At 36.3% G+C, this 12,315-nt stretch overlaps 1 protein-coding gene across 5 annotated transcripts in view; it reads left to right on the forward strand.

Moving 5' to 3' along the window:
• slc4a11 (solute carrier family 4 member 11) overlaps positions 1 to 12,315 on the forward strand; it is a 150,000-nt gene that overhangs the window by 55,133 nt on the left and 82,552 nt on the right. For all 5 annotated transcript variants that reach the window (XM_008398802.3, XM_008398798.3, XM_008398800.3 and 2 more), the window contains 2 exons: positions 1,943 to 2,059; positions 12,167 to 12,210. In XM_008398802.3, the coding sequence (XP_008397024.2) occupies positions 1,943 to 2,059; positions 12,167 to 12,210 (161 nt within the window). The remainder of the gene's footprint in view (positions 1 to 1,942; positions 2,060 to 12,166; positions 12,211 to 12,315) is intronic.

Consider the following 12,315-nt stretch of genomic DNA (forward strand, 5'->3'; position numbering starts at 1 on the left):
AAGCTGAATATTGTTTAAAAATGCACACTTGCATTGAAAGTGCTGCTTCTCAACCAAGTCTGCATGTTTAGCTTCCTTCTTTTTATATTTGGATTTGGTTTTGGGGTGGATGGGAGGAGAGTTTGCTGTTTAGAGGATGTCCACATCGTCTTAAAACTTCTTAAATTCATGCATCTAAAATTAAGTTCTTATTTAAGCTGACTTGAAATAAATGAACCACAAGTTTTACTTTTGTTGTTTCAGGTCTATTTAATCTCATATATTCTATATAGAGACATCTAGCCAGCTAGATATATAAATGTTACACTTACACATGGATGTAAAAAACAAAACGGTTAGCTAGTTAGGGTAGCTTTACTCTATGGGAGTAAAAAAAACTAAAAAAACTAGCTAGCTTTACACTTTTCTTACCCTTATTTAGGTAGGCTAGCTAGTTTTTTAAATCCATCATGGGTGAGTGTAAAATTTATTGCCAATAAATTGCTTTACTTCTGTTGCCAAATCGTACACATTTTTTATATGCAATTTTCTTTTGTACATTTCTCTCGCGATACAGGTCTTAAATTTAATTCATAATGGTCTTTAAAAGTTTTTATATTTGTGTTGACTAAACTTGTAGAACCTCTAGTTTAAATGGAGCTTCAGCTCCTGCTGCAGAGTTTGGACACATATCTGTGACAACATGTACATACATGACAGCTAAAAGCACAGAGTAATGAGTTCAACCTTCCTCTTTCAGTTATGCTGTGTTTTGTACATCTGGTGTCTTCCTGCTTCTGGGGACATGGCTGAAAATCTCAGGATCTAGACAGGAGTGTTCAAGTATGAAATGCTGCTTGTTTGAGGTCTGGACCAGTTCTGTATCATAAACAAATATTCATTCATTTTGTTGGCAACTCATATGATGAAAATGTCATTTTCTTTGAGATGGTTAAAGTGTCAAGCGTTTTAGTTCTATAACAAATTTTAACTTGAACCACAGAAACTTCACACTTCAGCAAATGACCTTCATTTCTCAAATCCAAAACAGGAAAGCTGAACCTAAAGTACAACAAATGAAGATGAGATAAAAATGACAGATACAGTGTGGAACAATTCCACAGTTCTATTCTAATTTTGTTCTGATTTTTCTAAATGTATTTGCCAGAACTCCCAAGTTTTACAAAGCAAATATATTTTTTAACCTCAAAAATGCTCTGGTTAAAATACAAACCAATCCGAAAACAACTAACAAAAGCCAAACAAGAAGTTGCAGTTGCTTAGAAGCAGTCTGATTGTTTTAGCTTTTGCCTACACTGCCCCCTATGGCTTTGGCATGTTTAAAGCAACTCTCGGTGATGTAAATCAGATGGTTTGTGTGGATGAACAATTTTCTAACACTGATCCTGTGTGTACAATATTATTTCAAATGATGTGGCAAAGATATATATTCTTTTGTAAAGACCCGGTTACATGTGCACAAAGCCATAGATTGTGGGATAACCTCAGATTCTACATTTATTATATTCTATGCACGCATGACCATATTCTACATTATGACATGCTTTTTTTTGTTGCCTGTTTTGGCAGATTCCTGCTCTTTTGAGTTTTACTTTGGTCCAGTTGGACCGTGGACTTTGAGGAAGACTTTTCTAAAAGTGATGATCATTGTCTTATCAGTTGTTAGTTTTAATGTCATTAGCATCAGCTTAGTTCATTTATGAGATGGGCCGGCTCTGGTGGACACAGACCCTACAAAAATCTTTTAAGTTCTCTCTAAAAACTTTAGTAGTAAAGTTTCCCTCTAGTTTATTTGTAGCTATAGGGGTTTTCTCAAGACCATAATTGTATATGATTTTTATGTAGTGCAAGTAAGGTGTTAAATATTAACTTTGAAAGTTAATGGAGAATGATGATGTGCATGATTTTGATAACCACAACTCTTTTGCTGTTGTGTCCCCAGAGCAGCGGGAGGCGGAGCAAGAGGAGGACAGCGAGTGCCGAGAGGAGGGACAAGACCTACCGATCGCCTGCGGCGAAGACATCCACCTCTATGACAACCAGATCAGCCCTGGGCCAGGTCAGTGCTGCAGAGAGGGGACTGCGCCTAAAAACAGAGTTTTATCAATATGGTAGAAGTTACTATCTTAGCTGACTCTCTTGGCATCTTCATGTAATATAAATCCGGATTAGTTGGGCTTTCGATGCTAATGGCTGCCATGGAAGCGATCAAGATCAAAGGCACACTTCTGTGATTTTTAAACAACTCAGATCTTTAACTATTAATTAATGTTGTTGCTGTTGCTGACATGTTGGCATGTCGGTCAGTTAGTTTTATAGGATCTGATGGTTATTTCTACAGAAAATGGAATATAATTAACATACTGAAAACAGAACATGGAAAGCCTTTCAGGATGAGGTAACCACTTGGAGTAAAGCAGTTTGTACAGCAAAAAATGTTAGTTGATTTAGTATAAATTTATTTTTACTGTGCTGTACTTGAGCTTTTTTTTTAAAGGCTAAATAATATGGAAAGCTGTTTCATATATATAAATAAATACTGTTATGTATAGATAATAAATATTCAATCTAACAAATAAATGAGCCCATAAAATTAAAAAATAAATCTAAAAAAATTATTTTAATTTGTAGCTTATTTCAAGATTTACAATTTTCAAGATTTATTTATGTATTTATTTCACTCTTTATCTCATAATAGTGTTTTATTTTGTGACACTTACTTTGTAAAGTTTTGTTCCATATTTCGTAGACTTTGGATTTACCATTGTTTTTATTTCAGGGTATTTTTAATTCAAATGAGGGGGCGGAGTTTTTTCTGTGGAGCAAATCGGTTTTGCAAAATCTAATCGTTCAACCTGGAGGGAGACGGAGAAAACGCTGTGACTGACCAAATTAGCTCTGTGTTGAAAATATATCTATTTCTAGTGTTGAATGAATTGGCTCCCTGTAGAATAAAGCAACTGAAAATATTTTGAAAAAAAAAAAAAACATCGAAATTAGAGCTTCATTTTAGTTAAAGACAGATAATAATAGGGATAACACATTTGTCATCTAAACACTGATACATGTCATTTGTGAATTCAGGCCCGATGGGGACTGGGCATCCCCAAGGTATAATTTTAGCTTCCCTAAATGATTCTAGTTCAGAGTTCAGACATTGATGCTCTGTTGAAATTTACATTCAAATCTGTGACCAGGTTAATCCAAAACCTTTAGTTAGTTTTATTTATTTATTTATTTATTTATTTTTTTATTTTTTATTTTTTTTAAAGCATAACTTCAGATGATGAGCTCTTGAACTTAAATTTATGAACTGATGATGGGACATTCTCCTTCAGCACAGAAAACACATTTCATGGCTCCATCGAATACAACCCATTGTCCAGGTGCTAAAGAGGCAAAGCAGCCCACATCATCACTCTGCCACCACCATGTTTGGTGTACTTTTTCTGAAAGTACACCAAACATTTTCATCATTTCTCAAGAAGTTCAACTTTTTCTCTTCATTCCACAAACTATTTTCTTAAAGGCTTAGGAGATGATTGAGATCTATTTGCCAAGTCTTTTCCTTTTCTTTTTTTTTCTTTTTTTATGTTTGAATGATGAACACTGACCACAACTGAGTCAGTTCTTTTCTTCTCAATTCAATTGAAAAACTATTTTATTAATCCCAAAACAGAATTAAACTCGGAGGCCTGCAGTGCTTTGGATGTTGTTGTGTGACCTTTAGTGACCTCCTGGATGAGTCATCAGCAGCGGGTGACTCCTGAGGAGGTTCACCTCTGTGTCGGATCCTACTGGTTCACTCAAGTCCCAGAGCCTGGAAACATTTACAGACTGATAGATGTCAGTGACTTTGTTTCTCATCATACCTTGTATATCTTCAGATTGGGAACATTTGTTACTTTTTCAGATCTTTTAACAACTTCATGTTGTCAGAGCTGGACTGTTAGACATTTCATAAGTAAATTCTGCAACAGCGTTCTAATAGTTTTGGGTTTTTTGTTATAGTTTTGTTTTGTTGGGACTTTTTGTTTGTCTAATTCAGTAAGTTTTAGTTTGTTTTTAGTGTGTTTGCTGGTTTTTAATAGTAATTATTAGTTAAATATTGTTTGGTTTCAGTTTAGTTTTTATGAGTAGCAGTTTTAGTTTTTTTCATGCTTTGGTTAATTTTTAGGTGAAGAATTCAAAAAGGTCAAAATATATACTGATCATTAGATAACAATTGCTCAACAGAGGATAACATTTTTAAAAAATGGATTCAATTATTATTGCACTGACTCTGGTGTTTTCTCCCATTTCTCACCATTTTGCAGACTGAGGGAGCATGGAGTATCATAGTTTGACGTAAACTGCTTGTGTGAAAATAAAAATCAATTTCACATCAGTTTGAACAGCTAATAAACAGATTCACAAACACGAAAACAAAGGATATCACATCTATAATTTCAGTATGTTTTAGTGTTGCAGTAATTCGATTTCCAAAAACATGTTGCAGATCATGCTTCATTCATGACCTAACAGTGCACAATAATTTCGCTCATAAGCTTTTTATCTTCATAAATGAAATAATTACTTTCAGTATTGAATTTTACATTTATTTTGAAATTTGTTTGATCTGAATCATTTGTGACAACAAAAAAAGAAGTGAAACTACAGCGATGTAGTTTGACAGGATAGTTCTTCTGCCTTCATATTAGCTCAGTTTGTTTATGTCAGGTTGAATTTAACTCATTTTAATATAATACAGTAATTATGACAGCTGTCCCTACAGACAGATTTGTGCAACATGCATCTTTTGTGCAGTGGTTATCGCACTTACCTCATGTGGAGCATTTAGATGTATTCGTTATGCTTGTTAAGAGTTAGCATCAGTGGCAGCATGAGACTAAATCTGTGCATTAAGCACATCTAATAAAAGCAAACTGAATCCAGTGGTTGAAACCACGTCCCTTTGTCGGCTTTGTAACTGTAATGAGTTGTTAGTTGTGAGGAAAACATCCCCAGTGCAGGTGCAGGATGTTTGTCATGCCCATCACAGCCTGCTGGTAGATTTTCACAGTGTTATTCACTGACAGCGCGGCTGAATGCTGATTAGTGGGCTTTGTTTTGAGTTTCTGGATTTCCCCCTGCTGTTTGCATACCTTTATGGGGTTTTTTTTTGTACCAATCTATTTCATTATTCGGCATTAACAAACGAGTCCTGGAATGTGTTTCCTATGCGTGCGTGCGTGCGTGTTTGAGCAAAACTTTTTTCTCACGTCCTGATTAGTTAGAAAAGCAATATTGTTGAAAATCAAATACTTTAGTTAAGTGAGAACAAAATATGCCATTTCATCCTTCAGTCTAACTTCAGGCACATCTTTCTGTTTTCTACCACTCTTCCTTCTGCTGGTGTTGAATTTTATTCAAATAAAATTTTTGCAAATCTGGTTTCCAGTATATTATTTTATTCAAACTGTACAATAAATTATATTATTTTATATTAATAATCAACCACAAATATTATTAACTAATCACACACAACTGCTTATTTTAGTTATTAATCTATCAAATATTGTGACGATTTGCCAATTAATCAAATAAAGAAATTGGCGAATTCTGCATATTTTTCATTTAAGTTTTTATTATACATTGTAAATACACCAAAAGATGCAAATAAACATATAATTGAGTTCCTTTTTTAAATAAGAAAATAAACATTACATTGCTTAAAATACTAGGTAGCATGGTATATTTTCAGAGTAAGTTTGAAAAAACAACAGCGAAAGAAATAATTATAACTTCAACATATGAAAAAAAATATCCCTTTCTGCTGGATATCAATATGGCGTAGAACTGATCTCCTTTTTTGAATTAACAGATTAATAACTGGATAGCTAAAGGTTCTTAAGATACTTCTTTTTTAAAAAACAAAATTTGAACTGAGAAAAGGTAAAACAAAGTTTTTTTTGTCTATAATGTGTCTGAAATGTCCAGGCTTAATTACGGCTCTTACTTTTATTCTTTAAGTTAACTATTGATCGATTTCTAAATTACTTGACAATAATTTCAATAATCAATTCTTTTCTATTAATTTGTGTAAAGTGTAAATATAAAGACAGATTTGTTGTGACTGAACACAAATGCACACCATTCACGTTAGATGTGTATTTTATTTCAGTCATTGTTTACTTTCTGTTTGATGAAACAAAATCCAATTATAATAAAACATTTTTTGTTTCCAGAAAATTTAAAGTTATTAACATTAATAAAGTTAATTAACATTTTTCAATCAAAACTATATTACTGATTAAATGAAATTGATCTTGAAATAATTTTATTGTTCATCACAATAACTTCTGGGACAATTTATTGTCCAACAATATTTGTTATTGTGACAAGCCTATGTTTGTGCACGTTGAGTAGATCAGGCTGCAAGACGTCGCAAAATAACATAATTCTGCCCTGCGCTGACAATAAAAGTTGCTAAGCATAATATCAGTTTGTGTTTATGTGAGGATTAATAACCACTGAAGAATACTGGCTTCCACTAAACGCCCTGCAACACAACAGACAGTTTCAGAGAAAATTATGTTTAATGTAAATGGATTGTTTGTGAGAGCCGACAGGGTTTTGAAAATGACGAAGCATAAAGCAGTAGGAACGTTCCTGCTTATTGTCACCCTGTTTGATGCAGCATTTGCTGCTGTGAACTGGACTGGCCTGCAGGGGCTCTTGACCTGCACCCAGCGGAGAATGTGAAGGCTGAGTTTGAAAGGAAAAGGTTAACAACAATGATCCCATATTGAGTTGCAAACAATGAAACATGATTTCTGTTTGTAGGCTGGGAATGATTTAAAAGTGAGTCGACGGGACATGAGTGAAATATCTAGGAAAAGTTGAAGTTAATAGTCTTTTTTAAATATTGTTTTTACAAGTTTTTCTGGTTAGGTGTTCTAGAGATTATTTTTCTTATTTTTACATCCCTTTATTAGTTTAGCTGTCAAACGTGTTACGTTTAATGTTTGCTTTCACAGCTCTAAGAATCCAAATGTTACTCTTTAGTCGAGAGCAAAAGAGTAAGTAGAAGCAAAGTCTAAAGTTTTAAAAATGTTTTTTAGCGAGTTTTATTTAGTTCTTGTGTAGAAGCACATTAAAGCTGCAGTATTTAGCTTTTATAAACTTTTTTTTTATTTGTTAAAACTGTCACTATGTTGTGATAGTATAAAATGAAATGGAGTCTGTAAAAAAAATCAAGCTATTCCGCCTCCTCCCTGTGGTCTGACTGCCATCTGCAGAAATGCACCATTTACGGTATGAAACAATCAGAGCCAGGAGAAGGGTCTTAGCGCGCTGTCAATCAAGCTCGTATATAAGCCCCATTGATATGTAGGTAACGACTGGAGGTAACATAGTTACTTGATTGCGCTACAATTTGGCACAATGTTCCTGAAAAACACATGATACTGCCCCTTTAATGTCTTTCCAAAGTCCTCATTATGTAACCATTAGAACATCATTATTTACACACCTCTATATATAATGTATAATCAAAGGGACTATAATATCTGAAATATTCCAATCTTTCTGTTCCAGCCAGCTGCCCAACACATCTTACACAACACTTCTCTGTTAGGAGCGTCCTATCAGCACTTCTTAGTCACCTCCCTGCGCCTCTGTGAAGATAATTACACGACACTCCACACTAAGATTACACAGCACCCGTGACCGAACAGTTTCAGTGCCACCTTGATCAAGTAATAAACCGACCTGTGCCGCATGTTAGCACTTTGCCCTCACTGATCTCAGGACCCCTCATCTCCCCCAGAAAACCTCTCCTGGATTACTTTAAGCCACTCGGTACATGGAGTCCTACAGAAACCATTAGACGGAGGTGATCATTTGGATGAGGTAATCTTATATGAATATATGAATATCTCCCCGCGGCTGCCGCCTGACGGCAATTAGAGCTTCACTTCCCCCCCGTCCGCACTCCCCCCAACTGGAAGAGGATCAGCCCTGCCGTGTGCTTTCTTTTTCTTTTTTTCTTTTTGATTGTAAGGCTTTGATGAACAAAATCCACTGCACACAGCACGTGGCCCCTGCCACTGTTTCATCACTGAAAGGCAACGGTTGGGGTTTGTCTTTTTCACCCCCACTCCACTGCCTGCAGTCTTATCTCGGCAAGGTGTTCGGTGTGACTATCGCAGCCTGCTATCATTTTCTGTTAAACCTGAGCTCAAACATGTTCACTTGTCACCTGGGTTATTGATAATATATCCTCGGGCTTTGCTGAGGTTTATTTCCCTGTTTAATCTGGATGGGGGCCGGGGGGGTAATCGGGAGGAGTTTCTCTCCGATTGATTTCCACGTCGAGCCCGCATCACATGGCGTAAAGGAGGAAAACCCATGGTAATCCAATAACTTCCTCCCCTCAACAAATGTCAGTAACTGCGTTATGTAATGGTGACGGAGGATTGCTTTATGAGAGTCAGTGGCCTAGTTAAGGTGACTTGAATTATGCCAAAAACCTCGTTCCCTTGCTTTGTCTCCGTATTGTTTTCCAACATAAAAGGTTTTTTTTTCTTTTTTTTTAACACTGGGAAAAATCAAGCCATTTGTACTTTATCTTTGGACTTGCCTCGACTCTACAGAGATGTGCATTAGAGCCTTATCAGCGGAGAAAGTCCAATCTCTGTTCAGTGAGAGCGTTTAGAAACGTGCCTCTTGACATTTTCATCCCCATTAGGAAAAGGGGTCTCTCCCTCTCCTTTGCTGGCTCACTCGTTGGTTCTTGTACTTTTTGATTTATTACTGGAATGACTAAACATTGATTTTAGGAGAAATGCTCTTTAATGCGAATGCAGAAGGGGTTTTTTAGTAGATTTGCATAAAACGTTAACTTGAGCCAAAAAAAAAAAAAAAACAGCTTAGAAAAACTCAGCTTATGTTGAGCAGTTTTAGGAACCCTGTGACTCAGGTCATCTTTTAAGTCGTCTTCATTGTTTTCTCCGACACAAATCTCTGGATTTTAGGTATGACTGTGGCTCAGCGGGTAGAGTAGGTGTCCTTCAACCATCCCACAAAACCAGGGGTTTGTGGAATCGATTCCTGCTTCCCCTTGTTACATGCCAAAGTGCCGCATGGCAAGACACTTAAATCCAGGTTGCCTACCTCTGTGCATTTTCTGCATATTTGTGAATGATTGTGTGTGTGTCTGTGTGTGTGTGTTTGAGAGTGCAATTTGGGGAACTTGACTCAAATGTGAAGTTCTTTGAGTGGGTAGGAATGACTGGAAAAGTTCTATTTGTATATCCATTTCATTTCTTAGTTAGGGGATAAAATGAAAGTATAACTTCTTTTAACTTTTTCAATGACTGGAAGCTTACGAAAGGATCTAATCCACCGTCTACGTTCTACAGGGATGGCATGCCCTGGACAGATTACCAGTCTATCAAAGAGCAACACTAAGGCTACGTTCACATGGCACAACTAGATGCTCAATTACAGTTGTTTTGCTGAAATGACTAATTAAATTCTACGGCAATCAGAACTCTGTGTGAAAGATTTAAGATGCCAAAGCGGCCATATTGTGTAGAAGATGATTAATACAACACTGCACTTTTACTAATTATAGTAACCACCATCTATGGATCGATTTTAAAGTTATTCAGAGCCAACAGTATTGTCACAAAATTATGAGAAGAAAAAGGAAGCTAACAAAAAGAAAGCACAACTAATGGCAACAACTTTTTGTGGAGCAACTTCTGTAGAGAAGTCTGTGTAGTCAGAGCTAAGAGTGGTGGGATTGTGATGTGATGCTCTTGAGTGACACAACATCTTTCATAATTTCATTTTTGTCATTTTCAGCCATTGTTTACATCCGGATTTACTGCGTCTGGCTTCTTCTGGTGCAGAATTATGACCCATGTGGTGTAGACATGACCATTCAGACTGTAGGCACTTTGAGAACTATTGAACCAACATATGGAAGTGGCACAGATCCGATTTTTTTGGGATGAAAAAATCGGAATTGGGCTGTTCAGGCTGCCATGAAAATGTCAGATATTCGTTGCACAAAAAATTGTTTTGGGGTTGCTTTTGTGTGTTGTGTGAACTTAGCCTTAGTCACGCAAAAAAATGTAAATCCACTATGTTGCTTCTGGAAAATATGGAGAGATCAACACTCAAAGATTTGACCTGCAGGAGGAGGCCAGAGTCCCCGAGGGGAAACTGGGTACTCATTGGGGGAACTCCATGCTGATTAGCCCTGACTCAGATTCAAACTCAGGACTGCAATGCAACAATTCTACTAACTGGACCCACCTGAACTGGAGCGTGTTGATGCAAAGCCAGGCAGCAAAGACACAAGCAATGACTTTAAGGACATAAATGCTGCTGCCCCTGCTTCTGTAAAATATTCATTCCCAAACAATCTGAAGCACTTTCTTCTACTGGGAGAAAGAGCATTCACATGTGGAAACCGTGAAAGACCGTTATTAGTGGTTATTCCAACAACCACAAGACTTTTAGAAAAAAGACTTGGTGGTTGATGAGACAGGAGTCTAGGAACTCCTCTGTACACAAATATTTTCACTTGTCAAATGGGAGCAAACTTTGGCTGAAACTAGGTCAGGTACTGGATGAAGCCATGTATAAATAATGGTGGTCAAAATTCTTCCACAATTAAATAAGAGACTAAAGCTGTGCAGATAATGACTACTTTAAGGAAATGTTGCCACAAACTACTGAATCATAGGTTGCTCTTGATTTTTCACAGATGGCCTTTCCACTTCTGCGTCACCTTTGCTTAATAAATAATGACAATGTGGATTTTATTGTGTTCTTTTGTCCACTTGAGGGGAAATGTTTATAATCTAGACCAGGGGTGCCCAAAGTCGGTTATCGAGGGCCGGCATCCTGCATGTTTTAGTTCTCTCCCTGGTTTAACGCACCTGGATCATATGATGGCTCGTTAAAAGGCCTAAGAGGAACATTAACTTGCTGAAAAGGTTGTTGCCACCACCAGGAAGAAAACTAAAACGTGCCGGATGCCGGCCCTCCAGGACTGACTTTGGGCACCTCTGATCTAGAGCCTGGTAATGACAAGGTGGGACATGCATGGAGCTAAATTGGGGCCAGTTACATTTTTTTTTTTTTTTTTTTTTTACCCTTTCAAAATAATTTCAGTCAGATCTTTTTATTTAGTTTCAAGTCTTTTTCTTTTCAGTTTCAAAAGAATGCTTCAGTTACAAATATTTTTCTATTTAACAAACTTTATGGCCCCAATTTAGCTCCATATTGGGACTAACAGGCAGCAGAGGTGTAGCTTTAGATGGATGTTGGAAAGCTCTGAGTTGGATGTTCTTTATAATGCTACTGCTAAATAACAGTCACAAAAATTCACAAGGAGCTCAGAGGAAAAATTGCATTAATATTTAATATTTTCAGTTTAAACAATTGCGTGAAGTGGTCTATTGATCTTTGAAGGTGTTTCTTTAATTGAAAACAGTTTTTCATTCTACATTCAGACATGCAGACCCCTTTCCAGTGGCAGCTATTCACATATTTTATGTTTCTTAACCTTTCTCTAGGGCTCTCCAGGGAAGCAAAGGAGCTATAAGCAGTTGCGAAATTTGCTTTGCTCCTCTGTCATAGGAAAAGTTTTTTATTGCTTTAAAAAAATTTTTTGGTCTTGCAGCTCTGGCATGTGTCTGGGGAGACAAAGCTGTTTTATTTTCAGTGATAAATAGTTGGCTACCACTCTTCTACAGACCCAGGAGTTGGATGACCACAGCTGTGTGACATAAAACTAAAAGCACCTCATATAAAAGTCAAATATAGTTTGATTTGTAAAGCAATAAAATAGACCCTGTCTGAATTTTTTGGGTTTCTGACAGAACTCAAAATGTTATTATGACTTACTATTACTTCAGTTATTTTATTTATTTTTTATTTTATTTGTTTTTTTTTCCCCCTGGAGATAAAAAAAAAACGAACCCTACGTCAACAAGAAATGAACCAATCTGCTAAATGCTTAACAAGTACTTTTATCCTGATTAAATGAGGTTTTATGGTAATGTCATTTATACTAAACCAGTACCACCTGTTGATTGTCGAGAAATTGAGAAAATTTGAAATAAATACTTTTTTTTTAATGTTTTTTTTTTCATTTTGTCTTTAGATGCCGACGATTCTGGCTGTGTGTTACTGAACACATCAAGACGGGTAAGCAAACATATTTATGCAGTTGATATGGGGATCAAAATTTTTTGACAATATTCAGATGAGGAGTGCAGCCACAAATGTTTAGCAACTTTATTTAAACCAGAG

The sequence above is a fragment of the Poecilia reticulata genome, chromosome 22 (assembly GCF_904066995.2).
Source record: "Poecilia reticulata chromosome 22, P_reticulata-male-v2, whole genome shotgun sequence".
In the NCBI taxonomy this organism is placed as follows: domain Eukaryota; kingdom Metazoa; phylum Chordata; class Actinopteri; order Cyprinodontiformes; family Poeciliidae; genus Poecilia; species Poecilia reticulata.